The sequence below is a fragment of the Triticum urartu genome, chromosome 3A (genome assembly GCF_056163025.1).
Source record: "Triticum urartu cultivar PI428250 chromosome 3A, HENAU_Tu73, whole genome shotgun sequence".
NCBI lineage: Eukaryota > Viridiplantae > Streptophyta > Magnoliopsida > Poales > Poaceae > Triticum > Triticum urartu.
Window position 1 is genome coordinate 92,025,454 of NC_141875.1, and position 17,087 is coordinate 92,042,540.

General features: G+C 42.7%; 2 protein-coding genes across 6 annotated transcripts; both read right to left on the minus strand.

Moving 5' to 3' along the window:
* Positions 1 to 1,835: 1,835 nt before the first annotated feature.
* Positions 1,836 to 5,861, minus strand: LOC125543023 (E3 ubiquitin-protein ligase At1g12760-like). 3 transcript variants are annotated; one of them, XM_087546509.1, is made up of 5 exons: positions 5,711 to 5,861; positions 3,354 to 4,145; positions 2,891 to 3,016; positions 2,529 to 2,808; positions 1,836 to 2,407 (listed from the first exon to the last, which is right to left on the minus strand). In XM_087546509.1, the coding sequence occupies exons 2-5, from the start codon at positions 3,944 to 3,946 to the stop codon at positions 2,174 to 2,176; spliced, it is 1,233 nt and encodes a 410-aa protein (XP_087402635.1). In that variant the 5' UTR covers positions 3,947 to 4,145; positions 5,711 to 5,861; the 3' UTR covers positions 1,836 to 2,173. The 3 variants fall into 3 exon arrangements, with proteins under 3 accessions (XP_087402635.1, XP_087402637.1, XP_087402636.1); XM_087546511.1 differs by having other exon boundaries at positions 5,559 to 5,848; XM_087546510.1 differs by having other exon boundaries at positions 5,532 to 5,848.
* A 631-nt stretch (positions 5,862 to 6,492) lies between these two features.
* On the minus strand, positions 6,493 to 15,660 carry LOC125543024 (valine--tRNA ligase, mitochondrial 1-like). Of its 3 annotated transcripts, none has more exons than XM_048706267.2 (22): positions 15,465 to 15,660; positions 15,342 to 15,383; positions 15,178 to 15,234; positions 14,893 to 14,952; positions 14,647 to 14,816; positions 14,482 to 14,554; positions 14,268 to 14,333; positions 14,081 to 14,164; positions 12,474 to 12,551; positions 12,155 to 12,238; positions 11,963 to 12,042; positions 11,790 to 11,847; positions 11,393 to 11,695; positions 11,144 to 11,314; positions 10,214 to 10,404; positions 9,714 to 10,116; positions 8,606 to 8,857; positions 8,021 to 8,521; positions 7,830 to 7,927; positions 7,594 to 7,693; positions 6,983 to 7,128; positions 6,493 to 6,863 (listed from the first exon to the last, which is right to left on the minus strand). In XM_048706267.2, exons 1-22 carry the CDS (start codon positions 15,471 to 15,473, stop codon positions 6,713 to 6,715), a joined length of 3,177 nt encoding a protein of 1,058 aa, XP_048562224.2. In that variant the 5' UTR covers positions 15,474 to 15,660; the 3' UTR covers positions 6,493 to 6,712. The 3 variants fall into 3 exon arrangements, with proteins under 3 accessions (XP_048562224.2, XP_087402638.1, XP_087402639.1); XM_087546512.1 differs by having other exon boundaries at positions 15,178 to 15,237; XM_087546513.1 differs by having other exon boundaries at positions 15,178 to 15,237; positions 15,342 to 15,602.
* Positions 15,661 to 17,087: the final 1,427 nt, after the last annotated feature.

Here is a 17,087-nt window from a genome sequence, read left to right on the forward strand (position 1 = left end):
TGTGCAAGAAATACTTCAGAGGATGGTCATGAAAGGCTGCAAACCGTCGTCTACACCCTTATCCACCTTTGAAAAATTGTCTCTTCATGATGGGGAGGTACTTGGAGCAGAGGACGCCGCCAGGTATAGGAGCATTGTAGGAGCTTTACAATATTTGACACTAACTCGGCCAGATATTTCATATTCAGTCAATAAAGTTTGTCAGTTCTTACATGCTCCTACTACTGTACATTGGACTACAGTAAAGAGGATCCTCAGGTATCTGCAAGGAACTAAGGATCATGGACTCAGACTTGGAAAATAAGATTCGATGCTAGTAAGTGCTTTTTCATATGCAAATTAGACAGGTTGTCCTGATGACAGGAGGTCAATAGGAGGTTTTGCAGTGTTTCTTAGCAGTAACTTGATCTCATGGAGTGCTCGTAAATAACCCACTGTCTCTCGATCAAGTACAAAGGCGGAGTATAAGGCTTTAGCAAACGCAACTTCTTAAGTTATTTGGGTTCAGAACTTGTTGACAGAATTGTGTGTTCATCATCCAAAGGCAGCCTTGCTTTGGTGCAATAATCTTGGTGCTACATATGTGTCTGATAATCCTATTTTTCATGCCAGGACAAAGCATATCGAGATTGACTATCATTTTGTCCGTGAACGGGTGGCCAACAAATTGTTGAATATCAGGTTTATCCCTACTGGTGATCAGGTGGCAGATGGTTTTACTAAGCCACTCACTCTGCGGCAGTTAGAAGCTTTCAGGCACAATCTCAACTTAGACAGTTGTGATTGAGGAGGAGTGTTAAACAATGTATTCTACGGTATTGTATAAACCGTATAGTTAGCCGTATAGGAGTGGTGGCGTGAGTTGTTAGGTTGTTGTGATTGCTTCCTTGGAGATCAATCCAAACCTAGCGGCATGTATATCTCCTGTAACCAACCGGACTTGTGCCCTATATTAACACGCAGCGCGTCCCTGCTCAATGCATACGCTTAACCTAGTTTTCACATTGCCAACCCCGGATGGTCACTTGGTGAAAGGAAAATTATTTGTAGGTCAAGCTCACCAAAAGAATGTTGTTATGGGGATGTCTTCACAAGGAGGGAAAAAAGATCTAACCAAATCTATTGCAAAGTCGGTCCCTACCTATCTAATGAGTGTGTTTAAACTCCTCTTGGGGTTCTGTGATGACCTCAATCAAATGATCGGCAATTATTGGTGAGCTTCTGAGAAAGGGGAGAGGAAAGCACAGTGGAAGGCGTGGGATGCACTACAAGCTCAGTTAGCTGCGTTGCCCTAACCCTTCAGTGGAGTAATTTCCCATTTTTGATGGAGACAGATTGTTTGGAGGCATTTAATCTTCTAAAGGCTAGCTACACTGATAGATCAAGATACACTTTCATGGTGGATGAAATAAAAGTGGAACTAAATACTCGTGCCACTCATGTAAGCCATTTGTTAACGAACTTCGCTACTACCTCTGCCCGGGTTTATTAGACCCCTCTTATTTTGGGCTAAAGTTTGATGATAAAATTAACTAATAAAATGTAAGTTATATGTCACAAAATTTATCCTATGGGAAAGCTCTTTCAAATACGAACTCAACAATATACTTTTTGTATCATATAATTTATAATTTGTTAGTTTTATAGATGGTCAAAAATTTACCCAAAATACAAGGGGGTCCAATAAACCCGGACAGAGATAGATGTCAGAAACACACTATGGTTTGGTTAGGGTATGGACCAGATGTGGTCGTAAATCGCTGTAACGAGGAATGCAACCCTGATATTTGAGTAATACAAAGTATTTTCCCGCAAAAGAATAAGACTCTCGGATGGACTCGAAGTGCGGCATTAATTAGTTACAGGGTCATGAGCTCTCTGCTTTGGAATTTCACATGAAACAGTTCAATTTCTGCATGATTTGGAGACAATTCCAGTGCTCCAACCACTGTTTCCGGTGAATGCCACATTCGATAAATACTGAGTATGATCACTAGCTAAGCAGGTGTGAGTATTTACAATATATACGAGACAATTCCGCCAGAATGGGAGAAATGGACTTGCGTCCTACTTATAGCTTGTCACGTAAAATCAGGAGTTGGTCAGTGTGCACCACGCGAAAGGGCGTGTTCCATCCTCATGCCCATGCTCATGGGACGAAGCAGAAGAACAGCTACCGCTGTGACTCGACGTCGCCTCCTTCCCTGTTCTCATTCTGTTGGTGTTGGCCCTCGGGGCCAGCCTCAGGAGATGCCGCCGTTGAGCCGCCCAGCTCGGACTTGCAGAGAGGGCACAGCGCGTTGATCTTGAGCCACTTGTCGATGCATTCCATGTGAAAGACGTGCCCGCAGGGAAGCTCTCGCAGATCTTCGTTGTTCGAGAACCTTGACAAACAGATGCAGCAAACCTGAAAGAGCCCAGAGGTTCCCAGATGTCAGCTAATCGCGCAACGCGGCACAAATGTGTATGCATGAGCACAAGTTTCCACACTTGATAAGTGTAAAATGGAAAACGGGTGGGAAACTCACGGCGTCTTCCGCGGAGATAGTCCGCTCCTTGTCAGTTCCAGATGCCAGAACGCCACCATTGTCTTCCCCCACATCTCCTCCGTCGCGGATCCTCATCGACTTGTACTTGTACGCCACCAGCGTGTTGATTACTTCTGCGGTAGCGCCTTTGTTCATATCCAGATCCTCGTGGAAGCCTACCATGGAGATTATGCAGGGCAGGCAGCAGCATATCATCGTGCACAGGATGAAAGGCAGTGCATAGCCGATGAAGCCGAATGCAAGGAACACTATACACAGCCTGGAAAATGGTTACAAACAAATAAGCAAGGTACATCCGAGGTGAAAGGAACGTGTCATGCAGAGCACCTAGCAACACACACCTGTACAAGTTAGGAGCGTCATGGACGGAAGAGCGGCCACCGAATATCCACACATTCCCCACAACAAACCACACGGCAAAGAAACAATCCAAGGCCAACTTCAAGCACGCAACCAATGCGTAGACCCTACAAGTAAAAAAATAAATCTTGTTACTTCGTAACTTTAAACATCAGGAAGAATTCAAAACGTTGCATCTCATCCAGGGGGCAGAGTAAAATGATCTAATGTACTCCCTCCGTCCCAAATAAGTGTCTCAACGTTGTACTAACTCTAGTACAAAGTTGTATTAAGCTTGAGACACTTATTTTGGAATGGAGGGAGTATTGAGCAATCCTGAAAGACCTAATGTTTACTCTCATTATTAGTTATGCAGAAGCAGCCAAATCGTGATAGCTAAACTGCTTCTGCAGGTGGTTCAGTCGAAGAGAATGTTCTTTTTTTCACAGGGGAAGAAAATGTTACCTTGGACTTGCAATCGGGAAATTGTTTCTTGGGACTCCAGTGTTGTTATCTTCATTTACAGCTTCTGATGCATGAGCAGATGAAATTGCTGCAAAAGAATCAGACTCGGATATGTTCCTTTGAGATGAACCCTGGGCTGATGGTTCTTGCTCGATGTTCTGGCAATTGCGATGGAGATAGCGCCAATAAAGATGTGGAATAGTAGCAACACAACCTATTATATAGCCAACAACCCACTCAAATAGTGGAGCGCGTGGATGCTCATTCCTTGATACCGACAGGACAGTAGCAGCTGCTATAATCTGACTAACATTTACAATAAGCTCGATTGAGATCCATAAGCCAGAATTCAAAGGATTCTGCTGACGATTGACTTGATCCCTTCTCACGAAAGATGCGCTTCGAAAGTCAGGCATACCGGCTGTGCCAGAACTTTCTGGGACAGGAGGAACTTCATTTGAAGGACCTCTGTTGTGGTTCAACTCATCCAAGTGATTATGATTGTCCGGACGGGATGTTGACGGCGACATCAGATCATTCCTTGGTATGTCGATTGTGTGATCATGACGAGTGACATTTCCAGGGTGATCCATCAGTAAAGGATGCTAATCTGCTGCACGTTCACACTGCGATTCAACAGGAGCGGCTGTAAACTGGAAACCAACCCAGCACCTTAGCTTGACATTTTCCTTGGTATGCAGCAGTTTCCGACAGAATGCTCTATATCTTTCTCACACACTTTGAACCGATGTGTTTCCCCCCTACACCACCTTCAGGTGACTTTTAGTGTACCTGAAGGAAAGGAAAGTTAATTGGAAACTTCAGTTCACTGCAAATCTCTGTCACAAAATTATGAAAGCCTTTGTATAAGGTAAGACATCATATATCAATAGACACGATTGCACTTGAAGGAAAGACCATAGCCTGACTTTATGAAAGATTACAATGATCATATTTAGTGTGTAAGGTAAGCCTCATTTACCATCCCCAATTCCAATGTAATGTTGCAAATTTTGGCATTATAGAATCAACCTTTTCATCAACAGTTTTCCGCAATCCTACAGCTTGACCACAAACCAATTATGCAAGGAAGAGAAAAGGATCAATCTACATTCCGAAGGCACGCCAGAAGTCGATGTTTTTTCCCAGTGGCATGCAACGAGTAGGAACTTAGGAACGATAGGATTAGTGGATCCAATGTAACATCTACCAACCCTAGAAACAAAGATCAATTGTGGCAGACCAAGATACTAGTTCAAACGCCACGTCGACACATTTAGCTCAAATGAGCATTACAATGAAAACGGAGGAAACAAAAAAAATGCTGCAATAATGCCCCTCCTAATCATCAATGCTCACCATTCCCCCAAATCACCTGGCCGTCTGATACGCATGGAGAGCAGCAGAAACAGGGAAACCAAATCCAACGGGCATTACTCATAAAAGCAGCATCCATCTCAACCCAACAATGTGGCTATGCGAATTCAATATTCCGCATAAACACAACCACAAGATCAAATCCAGTGGCTCACAACAATTCAATCAGACCAGCAAACCCTGAACGCGAATCAGCAAACCCAGAGGCAAACAGAACCACACCCAATTCCGACAATCGGGGCAATGCGGTCTTTGTATGAGGCAAGACGTCTTTTTTTTCGAAAAGAGGTAAGGCATCATATATCGTTCCACAGGACTACACCTGACTTTATGAAACATCGCGAAGAATGAGGGCATTTGTGCAAGGTAAGCATCGGTCACCATCCAAAGTTCCAATTCTTTTTGTCTAAAAATTTGGCATCACAGAATGTTTCATCAAATGAAAAAAAAAACATACAATCCTAGAACTTGACCACAGACCAATCATGGAAAACAGGCTAATCAGAATTCCAAAGGTAAACTGCAAGTTAACACACAATCTTTTTTTCCAAGTGGTGTGCATTGGATTAGCGGACCCAATGTGGAAAATACACCTACCAGCACCAGAAACAAAGACCAATTCCGGCAGGCCCCAAACACTAGTTCAAACGGCGCCACAAAATACTAGCTCAACGGAAGGAAACAAGAGAAACGCTCCTCCTAATCGTCAACGCCATCAAATCACCGGGACTGGTTCAAAAAAAAATGCATGTGGAGAACGGCAGCTACAGGGAAACCAAATCCAACGGGCATGTTACTCACGCCGTCTCAACCCAGCTACGTACGTACGTGGCTACGAGAATCCGATACCCAGCACGAACACGCCGACAGGAGCAGCCCGGCAGCTCGCAGCCGATTTCAATCGAGCCGGCGAACCTTGCGGCGACCGGCGCCGCCCCCCGACCCGATCCCGGAGCGAGGAAGGGAAGGGACGCACGTACCGGGCAGGGCGGGGGAAGGGGCGGGGCGTGGGCCGAAGCTTGGAGCTATAGGCCTCGTCCTCCTCTGGTCGTCGTCGTCGTCGCGGCGCTCCTGGCGGAAAATTCTATTCTCTCTCCTCCATTTTTGTCTGCTCCGTCGGTGCTTTGCCTTATGTAGGTCAGCGGTCAGGGACGAACAGGTCAAGCGGGGGTCAAGCGGGGGCAGCTCGGTAATTATAGATGGAACGCATCGCGGCCGTTCGTGTGGCCAGCGGGGCGGGATCGGACGGCCGGGGGGAGGTGGGCGGGTAGGCCGTTGGCGCGTGCAGGATTAGAAACTTCTTTGTTTGAAAACGGAGTCGTTTTCCTCGTAGAAACCGTGTGGGATTAGGTAGAGTAACAGTAGGGGCAAAGGATTATTAAGCCTTTATTTATTTCTTTTTCTTTTTGGCTTCGACTAATGTTAGGTAAAACAGACAAATGGCCAGTGCATAACACATTTTCCCTCTCGCAAATATAGCAAGCGCACATTTCAGGTGTGCGATTGTCCTATTTTTAGCAGAGTGACTAGTTAATAATAAATCTTTAAAATTGCTTATCTTTTCTAAGAAGCACCATTTGTTATGTCAGTGAATCATGATGATTTAAGTACTATATAGATTCCTTTTTTTCACAAAATGTGGTTTTGCGTTTCTGCTGAATATTGTTGCCCTTTCTACACTTTACACCCATGGATAGAACAGACAAGTTCAAATTGAATGCAGAACTTTGCAAAAAAAAAAAAAACTCAACGGCTTGGCCACTGAAAAAAATAGTCAATTGACACTGACACTCGCAGGTAAACATTATTTACAAAAGTAAGGCATATGTGGGAAATTGGAGTTTCATTGCTCCATTTGAATTTTCTGTAAATGTGATCACAGCATCAGCATCCGCAAAAAACTGTGCAGTACATCAGCTTCGAAACAAAAATGCCATTCGTTTCCAATCAATAAACAGAGAGCCGACTCAAGCATTGCCAATTTACGCATCTAGTTTCTTCTCAGCTTCACCAATCACCCGCAGTTGCTCGAAAAAGGCAGTGAGTTTCCTCATGTCCTCCTCTTGGACGCTGGGCGGGGCCTTCTCTCTGTAACCGGACGCTTCCATCTTCTGAGAAAGGGCATGCTGTAGCCTGCGCGCATGGATAACAAGAAACCATGTTACAGGTGATACAGTGGGATTAACAACAACGACAACCATACATGCGGATCTTTAGCGGGAGAGAACAATTAGATGGCAAATCAGGCTTACTTTTGGATTTCATCCCTCTTTTTCCTTAGCTTTTCGAGCTCCACTTCCGCGTTTAGAGCTCCTTGAAGCTGAAGGTATACGGACAGATCTTTGTTGACAACAGCAGTCGAACAGTCAAGTGGAGTTTCGTCACTCTCTGCCAGGATCTGGAAATTGTCCAACATCAAATCAGTATTTTTCATCAAACAGATGAAAAAGGATAAAAACAACTACTCCCTCCGTTCCTTGATATAAGGTGTATAGATTTTTGAGAAAAAATCCGAAATATAAGGTGTATTGCATTGCACCACTTGGCTGGATAATGTTTCTAGTGAATTTATTATATTTCCATATATTAGGCTAGCTCCTCTATTTTCTCATGTTAATTAGTTAGGTGTAATCTCACCCATAACTTGTGAAATTTTTTCTCCACATGCATTCTTTAATTTCCGTACCAAAAACTATACACCCTATATTAAGAAACGGAGGGAGTATGAAAATTGATTATTCTGCGATAGACAGTCACTTGAGATGATATGCTCCACTCCAGGCTTTACCAAAACATTAGATCCGTAAAGGAAGTTTTCAGATAATAAAACACATAATACAGCTAAGGAAATGCAAGGCAAAACCTTAAGTGACGATACAGAAGAAAGAGACACCACTAGAGATTGATAGCACTGAACAGTGGCAGCAATATCTTCGCCTCGACAAAGTGCAAAAGCAGGTCGCCTGTTCATGAAAAAGATAAGAAATAAGATGTCGATTTGGCAAGCCAACTGTAGAACAAGAAGAATCAAGCAACCATATATATCATGCACAGTACATTGTGAACACAAAGCCCAGGTACATGACCATATATACACACCTCTCATTTGTATCTGTTGGTGGCTTCAGAGATCTTAGTTTGTTCACAGTATCCAAGATAATACTAAATTCACTTTCAAGTTTATCATCTGCCCATTCCTGTGATAAAGAACAATTGCTTTCCACTAAGAAAAGGATATTGCAACATGAAATTCGATGTATTTAAAGTCTTCTGTTAGACATGAGTATTACCTGAACAACAGATGGATATTCTGATATCATGATGGAATTTTTTCTGCAAGAATCTTTGGGCTGAGGAAGACGCTGCCAGAGTTCTTCTGTTACATAAGGCATGAATGGGTGGAGCAGACGCAAACCATTGTCGAGGCAAACCCATAGGGCATCTCTACAAGCAGCTCTTGCTGAATCGAACTCTTGAGAGTCATTGAAGAAGTAAGGTTTTACAGCTTCTATAAATACATCACATAGCTGGTATTGCCACCATGAGTAAATAGCAGATGTTGCATCGGCGAACTTGTATGCTTCTAATGAGGTCACAGTCTTGCCAATAGCCTTGTTAAGTACCGAGAGTATCCATTTGCAGACCGGGGGCATTGAAGACACAACAATGGTTGCTGGTGGAGTATAATGATCACCAAGTTTGCCCATTGCAAAACGAATGGCATTCCACAATTTATTGCACCATTGGCGATATCCAACAACCCTCTTGATATCAAGATTTATCTTGTCAGACTGCAAAACAAGAGAGATTCTATAAAAAGATGAATTGGGAGCTTATAATACTACAACAGAAACTCAAATGGGTGTGACTATAACCTGAGAAGTGTAAGAAATCAGTGCGAAACGGAGTGCATCAGTGCCACATTCAGCAATGCCATCAGGAAAATCTTTCTTCTTCCCTTCTCTTGCAACACTTAACTCATTTTGATCCAGGTTGCCTTCTTCCAAACGTTTGAGGAGATCTTCAAGTGTCGTACCGTTTATCACCTCGAGGGGATCAACAACATTACCAAGTGACTTGGACATTTTGCGGCCATGTGCATCACGGATCATAGGATGCAAATACACCTGCAAAAGAGGGTGCAATCATGATTCAGTATGCAAGACAATTAAAGCATATCTTCAACTAGAAAAGAGTTGAAGCTCAATATGGTTGGTTAAATAAATAGTTTCGGAATTTAAAGAGAAGCACCTTCCATCCAGAAAAGAAAAGGAAAGTTAATGAGTTTAAGCATTTAACACTACATGATAGTCTCAATCAAGCACACAGTACAATATGACAAAGGACGATGATGACAGAAATGTAACTTGTGTTCAAAATTAACTAAGAACAGAGTTCATGCAGGAAGCTGACCCGTTGACACAAATGACAGATCGCGGAATAATAATTGAAAAAGGGTGGAAGTTTCTCCAACGAGTATCTGGAAAACTTATAGTGCACTATATTGTCAAACAATTACGCTCTCATTTTTTTAACTGAACCTTGTCTGTAACATCCACATACTCCAACTACCAAGGTTTAAGGTAGATTGCCGTGAGTAACATATCTTCAGAGTTCAATCAGGACAACACTGGAATGGCATGTAGAGGAAAATGGCAGAGCAGCAAATAGTGCAAAATGGACAACCTCATTAATCCATTCAGCAAATGTCAGTAGAATTCATAATGCATGATTTTGTGAAACAATGGTGGTTATGCACTGCCACTATTAAATGTAGATTGCTTCAGTTTTTGGACATTTGGGCATAGCTACTGTTACACTAAAGCAAAGTTTCACTATGTCCAGGCCTATGGAGACAGAAGGAAGAGGTAGCTATAAGCTAAAGAGTGCGCACAAGGAATTAGATTATTTATGTATAATGGATTATTAGAACTGTAGATAGAATACAGTTTGATTGTCAGAGAAAAACATTTCTGTCGTTACCTTCTGAAATGGCACATCACCACCAAGTTGCATACCCATCATCACCATACGTGCCACCCAGAAGAAGAGAATATCAAGTCCAGTTTCAAGTACTGAAGTAGGGTAGAAAGCACGAAGATCAGCAGTATCATCTGGCCAACCAAGCACTGTCAATGGGAAGAGACCAGATGAAAACCAAGTATCCAAAACGTCAGGGTCTTGATTTAACTGGAATTTCTTCCCCGGATACTTTTTCTGTGCCTCAAGCATTGCATCACATTCATTCCTTGCGACTATCCAACGGTCATTGTTTGATCCCAGATCATTCAATTGCTCATCTTCTAGTGTCACATACCACGCAGGTACACGATGTCCCCACCAGAGTTGCCTTGAAACACACCAATCGCGTATATTTTCAAGCCATCTGCAAGAATGGTGGATGGATCATGTTTCTTGATATTTCATTACTTTCAGCTGAAGTCTGCAAGAGGTGGCACTTATAACTAGGCAAAAGGAGATACCTGTACCAGTCTTGTTCATATTGTTGCGGAATAATCTCAATTTTTTTGGATCTTACAGCATCAAGACCTGCCTTTGCCATCGTATGGCAATTAACAAACCATTGAGGCTTTATCATAGGTTCCACTACATCATTACTTCTTGAACAAATGCCCAAATTCATTTCATTCTTTTTTGTGTCCTTGTACAACCCCTTAATTGGCAGAATAAAACATTGTTAGTCCAAAACTCAGAACTACTCCCTCTGTTCCTAAATATATGTCTTTCTAGAGATTTCAATATGGACTACATACGGATGTATATAGACATAGTTTAGAGTGTAGATTCACTCATTTTGCTACGTATGTGGTCCATATTGAAATCTCTAAAAAGACTTATATTTAGGAACGGATGGAGTACTTAATTAATCCAAATGAAATAAATTGGAAAAGGCAAAAAAATCAGTCTAAAGTGATTAGTAAAGGTAAATAGTTGGTCACTGGATTCCACAGGCATGCAAATTTCTAATAAGAGATGAGAATCCGTTACAATGGATACCCAACCAAAATGGGATAACATGAAGAAGCCTTGAAGCAACATATACACAAACTACCAAAACACATATTTCTCATAAAAAGAACGCTGTACTGAGAGACTCATTAACTAGATTAATCAGAAAGGGTGAAGGACAACCATGTAAGAGGTAGAAATGTTTATACAAGAAACAATATTGCTTAAGGCTAGCAAGTTCCAATTTGTTTTTTGTAGTAAGTGTTAGCAAAATAGAAATGTGAATATTACATTACATAAGTTCATGATATTTCACTGTATAGTCTCTCTTTGTATGCCATCACCTAAAATTTATACTAATCCAGCGCAATAACCTAACAACCATTCTTCAAATACTACATCATAAACGTTATGCACCAATAGCTAAATGAAACCAGTAATACCTTTTCCTTCAGTGCATCAATAACTGCAACCCGAGCAGCAAATCTTGGCATTCCTTCAAATTGTGCACCTCCATTGCTGTTTATCTTCCCATCATCTGTGAAGATATTGATGAACTCTAGGTTGTGTCGTTTTCCAACCTCAAAGTCATTTGGGTCATGGGCAGGTGTAATCTGCAAAACGAGCACGCAAATAAATTAGGTAAACTGAAATAAAAATAAATTAGGTCAGTCCTAGGCATTATAACATACCTTGACAGCCCCAGTACCGAAAGTGGGATCCACTAACACCGCATCGCAGATTATTTTGAGTTTTCGGCCATTGAACGGGTGAATGGCATGCTTTCCATGCAGATGCTTATACCTTTTATCCTCAGGATGAACAGCTATTGCCGTATCACCGAGCATTGTTTCAATTCTTGTTGTTGCGACAATAATTTCACCTAGTCCTTCTTCAAGAGGATAGGCAAAGGATATCAACACACCAAACTGTACAGGACTACTATAACCAGGGACCTTCAGCATAGTTTCCTCTTTAAGCTCTAGATGATCCACCTGAGAAAACAGCATTTTTAATGAAGAAGTTGATCTTAGTCATGGGTGTGGAATCAAACTGTACAGTGTAGACAATACAATAAGCTTTGTTAACCTCTATGTCAGATATTGCTGTTAAAAGTGTGCAGTCCCAATTCACAAGGCGGTAGTCCCTGTAAAGGACCAAATCATACATAAGAGGTAAGAAAACTAGGTCGGTCATTGAATGACATAGAGATGATAGTTAAAAATATGTTAACACTTACAGCAACAGGAGAGGAAACTAACCTATAAATTAGGCCATCTTTGTGCAACCTAACAAATGCTTCGGTTACAGCTTTCGATCGTTGTTCATCCATTGTGAAACACTGATACACGAGTTAAGATCATCAAGTTGGTAATTTCAGAGTAAGAAATATAAGAGTAAAAAAAACAAGTGCATGTGCTTTTTTTCTCAACTAAAGAAAACAGGAATTTTACCTCACGGGACCAATCAAGCGAAGCCCCAAGCCTACGTAATTGACCCAGTATGGTACCACCGTACTGATCTTTCCATTTCAGAACCTGACCGAAAGATGATGACAAAAAATAGAATAAGCAAGAAAATGATTACCACAATGGAATCAAATTAAGCCCAGTGTGAAGCTATGCTCACTGCGATTTTATGACTACATCGGATGTTGAGCCCGATTATTAATATTCCATAGTATAAAGGTAATGATTAAATGAATTATGATCTGATACAGGAGAAGATGAACAACAAACATAACCATGTATTAAGGGGAATATAGGTGCTTACTTCAGATATAAATTTGTCACGGCCTATGTCATGCCTTGTCAGCTTCCTTTCACGCATTAGCTTCTTTTCCACTACAACCTGGCTTAGGAGAACATATTATTAAATCAAACAGAGGGTGTAGAATATAATGCAGGTTGAAGACAATACAAAATAACTACATTTGGCAACACCATACAAGATGAGAGAATTCCTTATTTAACACTGTCTAAATTTTATGCCCTATTTGACATCGACAAATAATTTCTTCCCTATCTAGCAAGGAGTCTAAATTTTATGCCTTTTATAACACTTTAGTCCATTTTTAGCCTAAATGACACTTGAAAAGACTCTTTTACCCCTCATGTGGTATGTTTGTGCACGTGTGCTGTTTGATGATTTTTTTTATCATCTTTATGAATAATTATTATACTATTATTTGTTGGATTTTCCTATGGAGCCCACATAATCTATTTTGAATATCTAAGTTTTCTTTTAGGGGGGGCAAGGCCCTTGCCAGCACCCTATGCCTCCACCACTGTGTGTGTTGTTGTGTGTGTGCTCCTGCCAATGCGTGCTGGGTTTATTTATAGCACTAGATCGATTCAGAAAACACACGTACGTGCAAAACTGGCTTGTAAGCTAGCAAGCAAGCATGCAGCTGGATGGATTTCCAGCCGTACGTGGTCAAGCCAGTACGTACCTCACACGTATGTGAGCTAGCTGATCCATTCTATCGATCGTTTCTAGGCGGCTCGCACTAGTGCAACATGATCGATACCATCACGACGGAACAACTCGGCGGATCGGTAGACTTGTTTATGGCCAAAGGCTTTCTTTTATTTTTGTATTGCTTTGACCTGGTGTCTCTTGTTGTGGTATATAATACACGGGGTACATGTATATATATTACTAACCTGGACCTAACCTAAACCGACTAGGAATAAATATCCTACGTGGATACCTATACGAACACGGGATTAACTCTTACAATGCGTGTGTGTGCGCTACTGCCTCACTGATGTTGAGTGTATACTACTGCCCCCCTCCCCACACACACATCACATGAGGGACAAAAGGGTCTTTTCAGGTGTCATTTAGGCTTAAAATGGATGAAAGTGTCATAAAGGGTATAAAAATTGAACTCGTTGTTAGATAGGGAAGAATTTTTTTTGAGTGTTAAATAAGGAAACGAAATTTAAGATAGTGTTAAATAAGGAATTGTTTTATACAAGATTTAGTTTCATTTGCTAAAAGGGAAAAAGAAAGTCTGATAAAGAGAAAGTACATCATTCTGCCAAAACTAAAATATCCATGTGGCCATTGCTTCTAGTTAGGTGCATGCGAAATTGGCAAGCCTACCGGTAAGGCAGTAACACGGTAAGAAACATCTGGGCTTTGGAAATAGTGTTCCAAATACTTTTGCCAATATTACAAACATTACATATACTAACAGGGCCTAGAACCCCTGTAGGCAGCTTTATTTTAGTGGTGGCACACAAACAACAAACACGGTATTTTTTCATAAGTTGAGTGACAGCAAGTGCCACCAAAGAAGATATGAGTAACTCAACTGTACTATATGTGTATGTCATTCACAAGATGAACTTAATCAAGTCCAAGATACAGACCTGTGTAGCAATTCCAGCATGGTCCACTCCTGGGACCCACAGAGCATTATATCCCGACATTCTCCTCCACCTTATCATAGCATCCTGCATTGTTGAAACAAAATAAAAGCAAAGAGCTTAAAATGTCTCGTGAGTGACCAGGGAATGGCAAATAGGTCTCACATCTCTACAAGCATAAAATTTACACCTCTATAGCCACTGTAAGTGCATGACCAATATGAAGCGCTCCAGTCACATTCGGAGGTGGTAGAACCTGAAATGAAATAACTTAGCACTTTTGCTGGAAGGAAATCCAAATCCACATTTGTACAAAAACACTAGTGATCCCATAAGATGACATCATGCTAACCCAGCTCCCAGTGCACATCTTGCATGAAGCTAATAAGAAGTGGGTCACTTACTATAACAAAAGGTGGTTTTGTGCTTGCAGGGTCTGCCCCAAAATATCCTGCTGACTCCCACCAGGAGTACCACCTACATTGTGGGGAGAAAAGGTATTCAGTTCAGGTAGGCGTCTCAGATGCTATGAATTACAAATACGAGAAAAGCAGACTAGCGCATCTTACGATTTTTCAACTGCACTTGGGCTATACTGCTTAGCCATTTGAGGTGCAAGCGATTTCTTCTCCCCACTAGGGGTCTTAGGGTCAATGAAATCCTCGGGGTTTTCATCCCCCGCAGCCTTCTTCTTTTGCTTCTTCTCACTTTTCTTAGGTCCATCCGATGTTGCTTGAGCCTGCAGACGACGAAATCAGCACAAACCCATCTCCACCAAGCGTTCCAGCACCAAACTCATTTAAGGATGTTGCAACCTGGAGCCTAGCAGTCTCCTTTTGCTTTGCCTTGAGCTTTTTCTCCTCTTTCTCTCTAGCCTGCAAGTAGAACACTGAACCCATAAGGGATCTTTTCCCATAAACATAACTAATAATTTCATCTTGGCACTGGACCTGTAGTTTCTAACATCAGCACAATTCACAGATGACCACACAACCAATTCGGGAGAACTGGTTGTCAATTACAAATGCACGTCAAGACGAACAACAGCACAGGGACAAAATTCGCGAAAGCAATTTCACACGGATCTCGGCCAAGCATACCTTCTGCTCTTTCTTCAGTTTCCGCTCCCGCTCTAGCTCCAGCTCCTTGTCGTCAAGCTGCTGCTCGCATCACCACCAAAAAAGAGAGGAGAGAAATCGGGTGAGCCGCTGATAATAAACAGAGCGCAAAATTGGACTGCCGTCGCGGCAACTTCCGCACAGACCTTCTCCTCTGAAGCCGCCTTCCCCGGTGCCTGCGCCGCGGGCTGCACGAGGCCAGCAAAACTCGAATCAGAGGCGCGCGAGCGAAGAGATCCATCGATGGGAGCGGATGAGCGCGGGATTACCTTCTCCATGGTGAGAGATCGGGTGGTACGGCTGGTCGCGCCGCCGGCGCTTGCTTGGACGTTGCGGAGCACGGCGAGAGCAGAGGGTCGCTGAGAGGTTAGGGTTTTGCGGGATTTCTTTTGGTTTTCGAGGATGGTGAAAGGGGTTAGCGGATACCGTGCCCGAGTGTGACACTGACATGTGGGTTTATCAGATGGGCCGGGATGCCATCGCTTTGTAGCCCGTGTTCTCTCCCTGAATGGGGCGGCCCAGGAAAAACCATATGTCTGGCCCAGCAGCGCAGCACTTGTTCCTAAGCCCGATAAACCCTTCCTCCTTGAGTTTTTTTATAAAAAGAAAATAGCGCCCTCCTTGAGCCCTTAATTTTGGCAAATCCTATTTGGCGCTGCAGGCGTCCGTTAATGTGTATTCTGCAAACGGGCGCCTGCAGCGCCCCGCACTGGGCCGGCCCATCTCACCCTGGTTCCTTTCTGTTTTGTAGAGGCAAAAAAGGTAGCGCTCCCGACAGGTATCGAGCCCCAACCAAACTTGGCCAAACGGGCTGGCACGGCCCGGCCCGGCCCGGCCTGAGTTAAACGGGCCAGGCACGGCACGGCCCGACCAGGCACGCTTAGTACGTGGGCCGGGCCGGGCCGGCACGCGTGCTGACCTTCGCGGCCCAAGCGCGTGTCGGCACGCTGGCCCGGTAAGCACGCCAGCACGAGAGATCGAGGCATGCTACGTACGTGATCTCTTGCCTAGTGCCTAGGAAAAAAATCTCACACGTCGTGCACTCACGCAGGAGGCACATCGAAGCATGTCTCTCTCGTTCGCGCGTGCCTCGGCTCTCGTGCGCATATCGCTTTCATGGGCCACACCTCCGGGTCCCTCACACAACGTTTCTTTTGACTGAGACGCTTCTGCCCAGCTAGTCGCCACACGCCAGACGGTTAAGCGTGCCGTGCCGAGCCGGCACGCGTGCCTGCCTAGCCAGCCCAGGCACGGCCCAGGCATGCGGGCTATCGTGCCGGCACGCCTAGGCCGGCCCATTTGGCCAGGTATGGCCCCAACCTTCCCTTCGAATTAACAGGCAGCTACCACCGCGCCACCCAGCTAGATTCGATCAATAAAATCCTTTTACTTCCATTCTTATTTCATCTGTCCTTTCACCTTTTTCCTTTATCGTTTATCGTTTTTGTTTTTTCTTTTTATTCTTCCTGCCTCGATGTTTTTTATAATTTTTGAACTTTTTCTTCAAATCGATGAACTATTTTTTAAATTCATTGAACTTTTTTTCAAATTCGATGAACTTTTTTTTAAATTCACTGAACGTTTTTCCATTTCAATGAACTTTTTCGATTTTTAATGAACTTTTTTTCAATTTCGATGAACTTTTTTCTAATTTTTTAAACTTATCTTAAAATTTGATTAACCTTTTTCCAAATTCAGTGAACTTTTTTCAAATTCGATGAACTTTTTTCAAAATTGATGAACTTTTTTCTAAATTTGATGAACTATTCTTCAAAATTGCTGAACATTTTTTCAAAAGAGATGAACTTTTTCGAATTTGGTGATTTTTGGGGAGAGGGGGTTTTCTGAAAAAAGAATTTGTAAAATAGTCAACTGGCCCGGTCAACCATTGA

Coding starts and splice junctions, on each gene's coding strand:
- LOC125543023 (XM_087546509.1), bottom strand. CDS start 3,946: ATGGATCACCCTGGAAATGTCACTCGTCATGATCACACAATCGACATA. Junction 2,809..2,890: donor GACGCTCCTAACTTGTACAG/GTGTGTGTTGCT, acceptor ACCATTTTCCAG/GCTGTGTATAGTGTTCCTTG. Junction 2,408..2,528: donor CTATCTCCGCGGAAGACGCC/GTGAGTTTCCCA, acceptor GGGCTCTTTCAG/GTTTGCTGCATCTGTTTGTC.
- LOC125543024 (XM_087546513.1), bottom strand. CDS start 15,473: ATGGAGAAGGTAATCCCGCGCTCATCCGCTCCCATCGATGGATCTCTT. Junction 15,238..15,341: donor AGGCGGCTTCAGAGGAGAAG/GTCTGTGCGGAA, acceptor TGATGCGAGCAG/CAGCTTGACGACAAGGAGCT. Junction 14,817..14,892: donor AGGAGACTGCTAGGCTCCAG/GTTGCAACATCC, acceptor CGTCGTCTGCAG/GCTCAAGCAACATCGGATGG.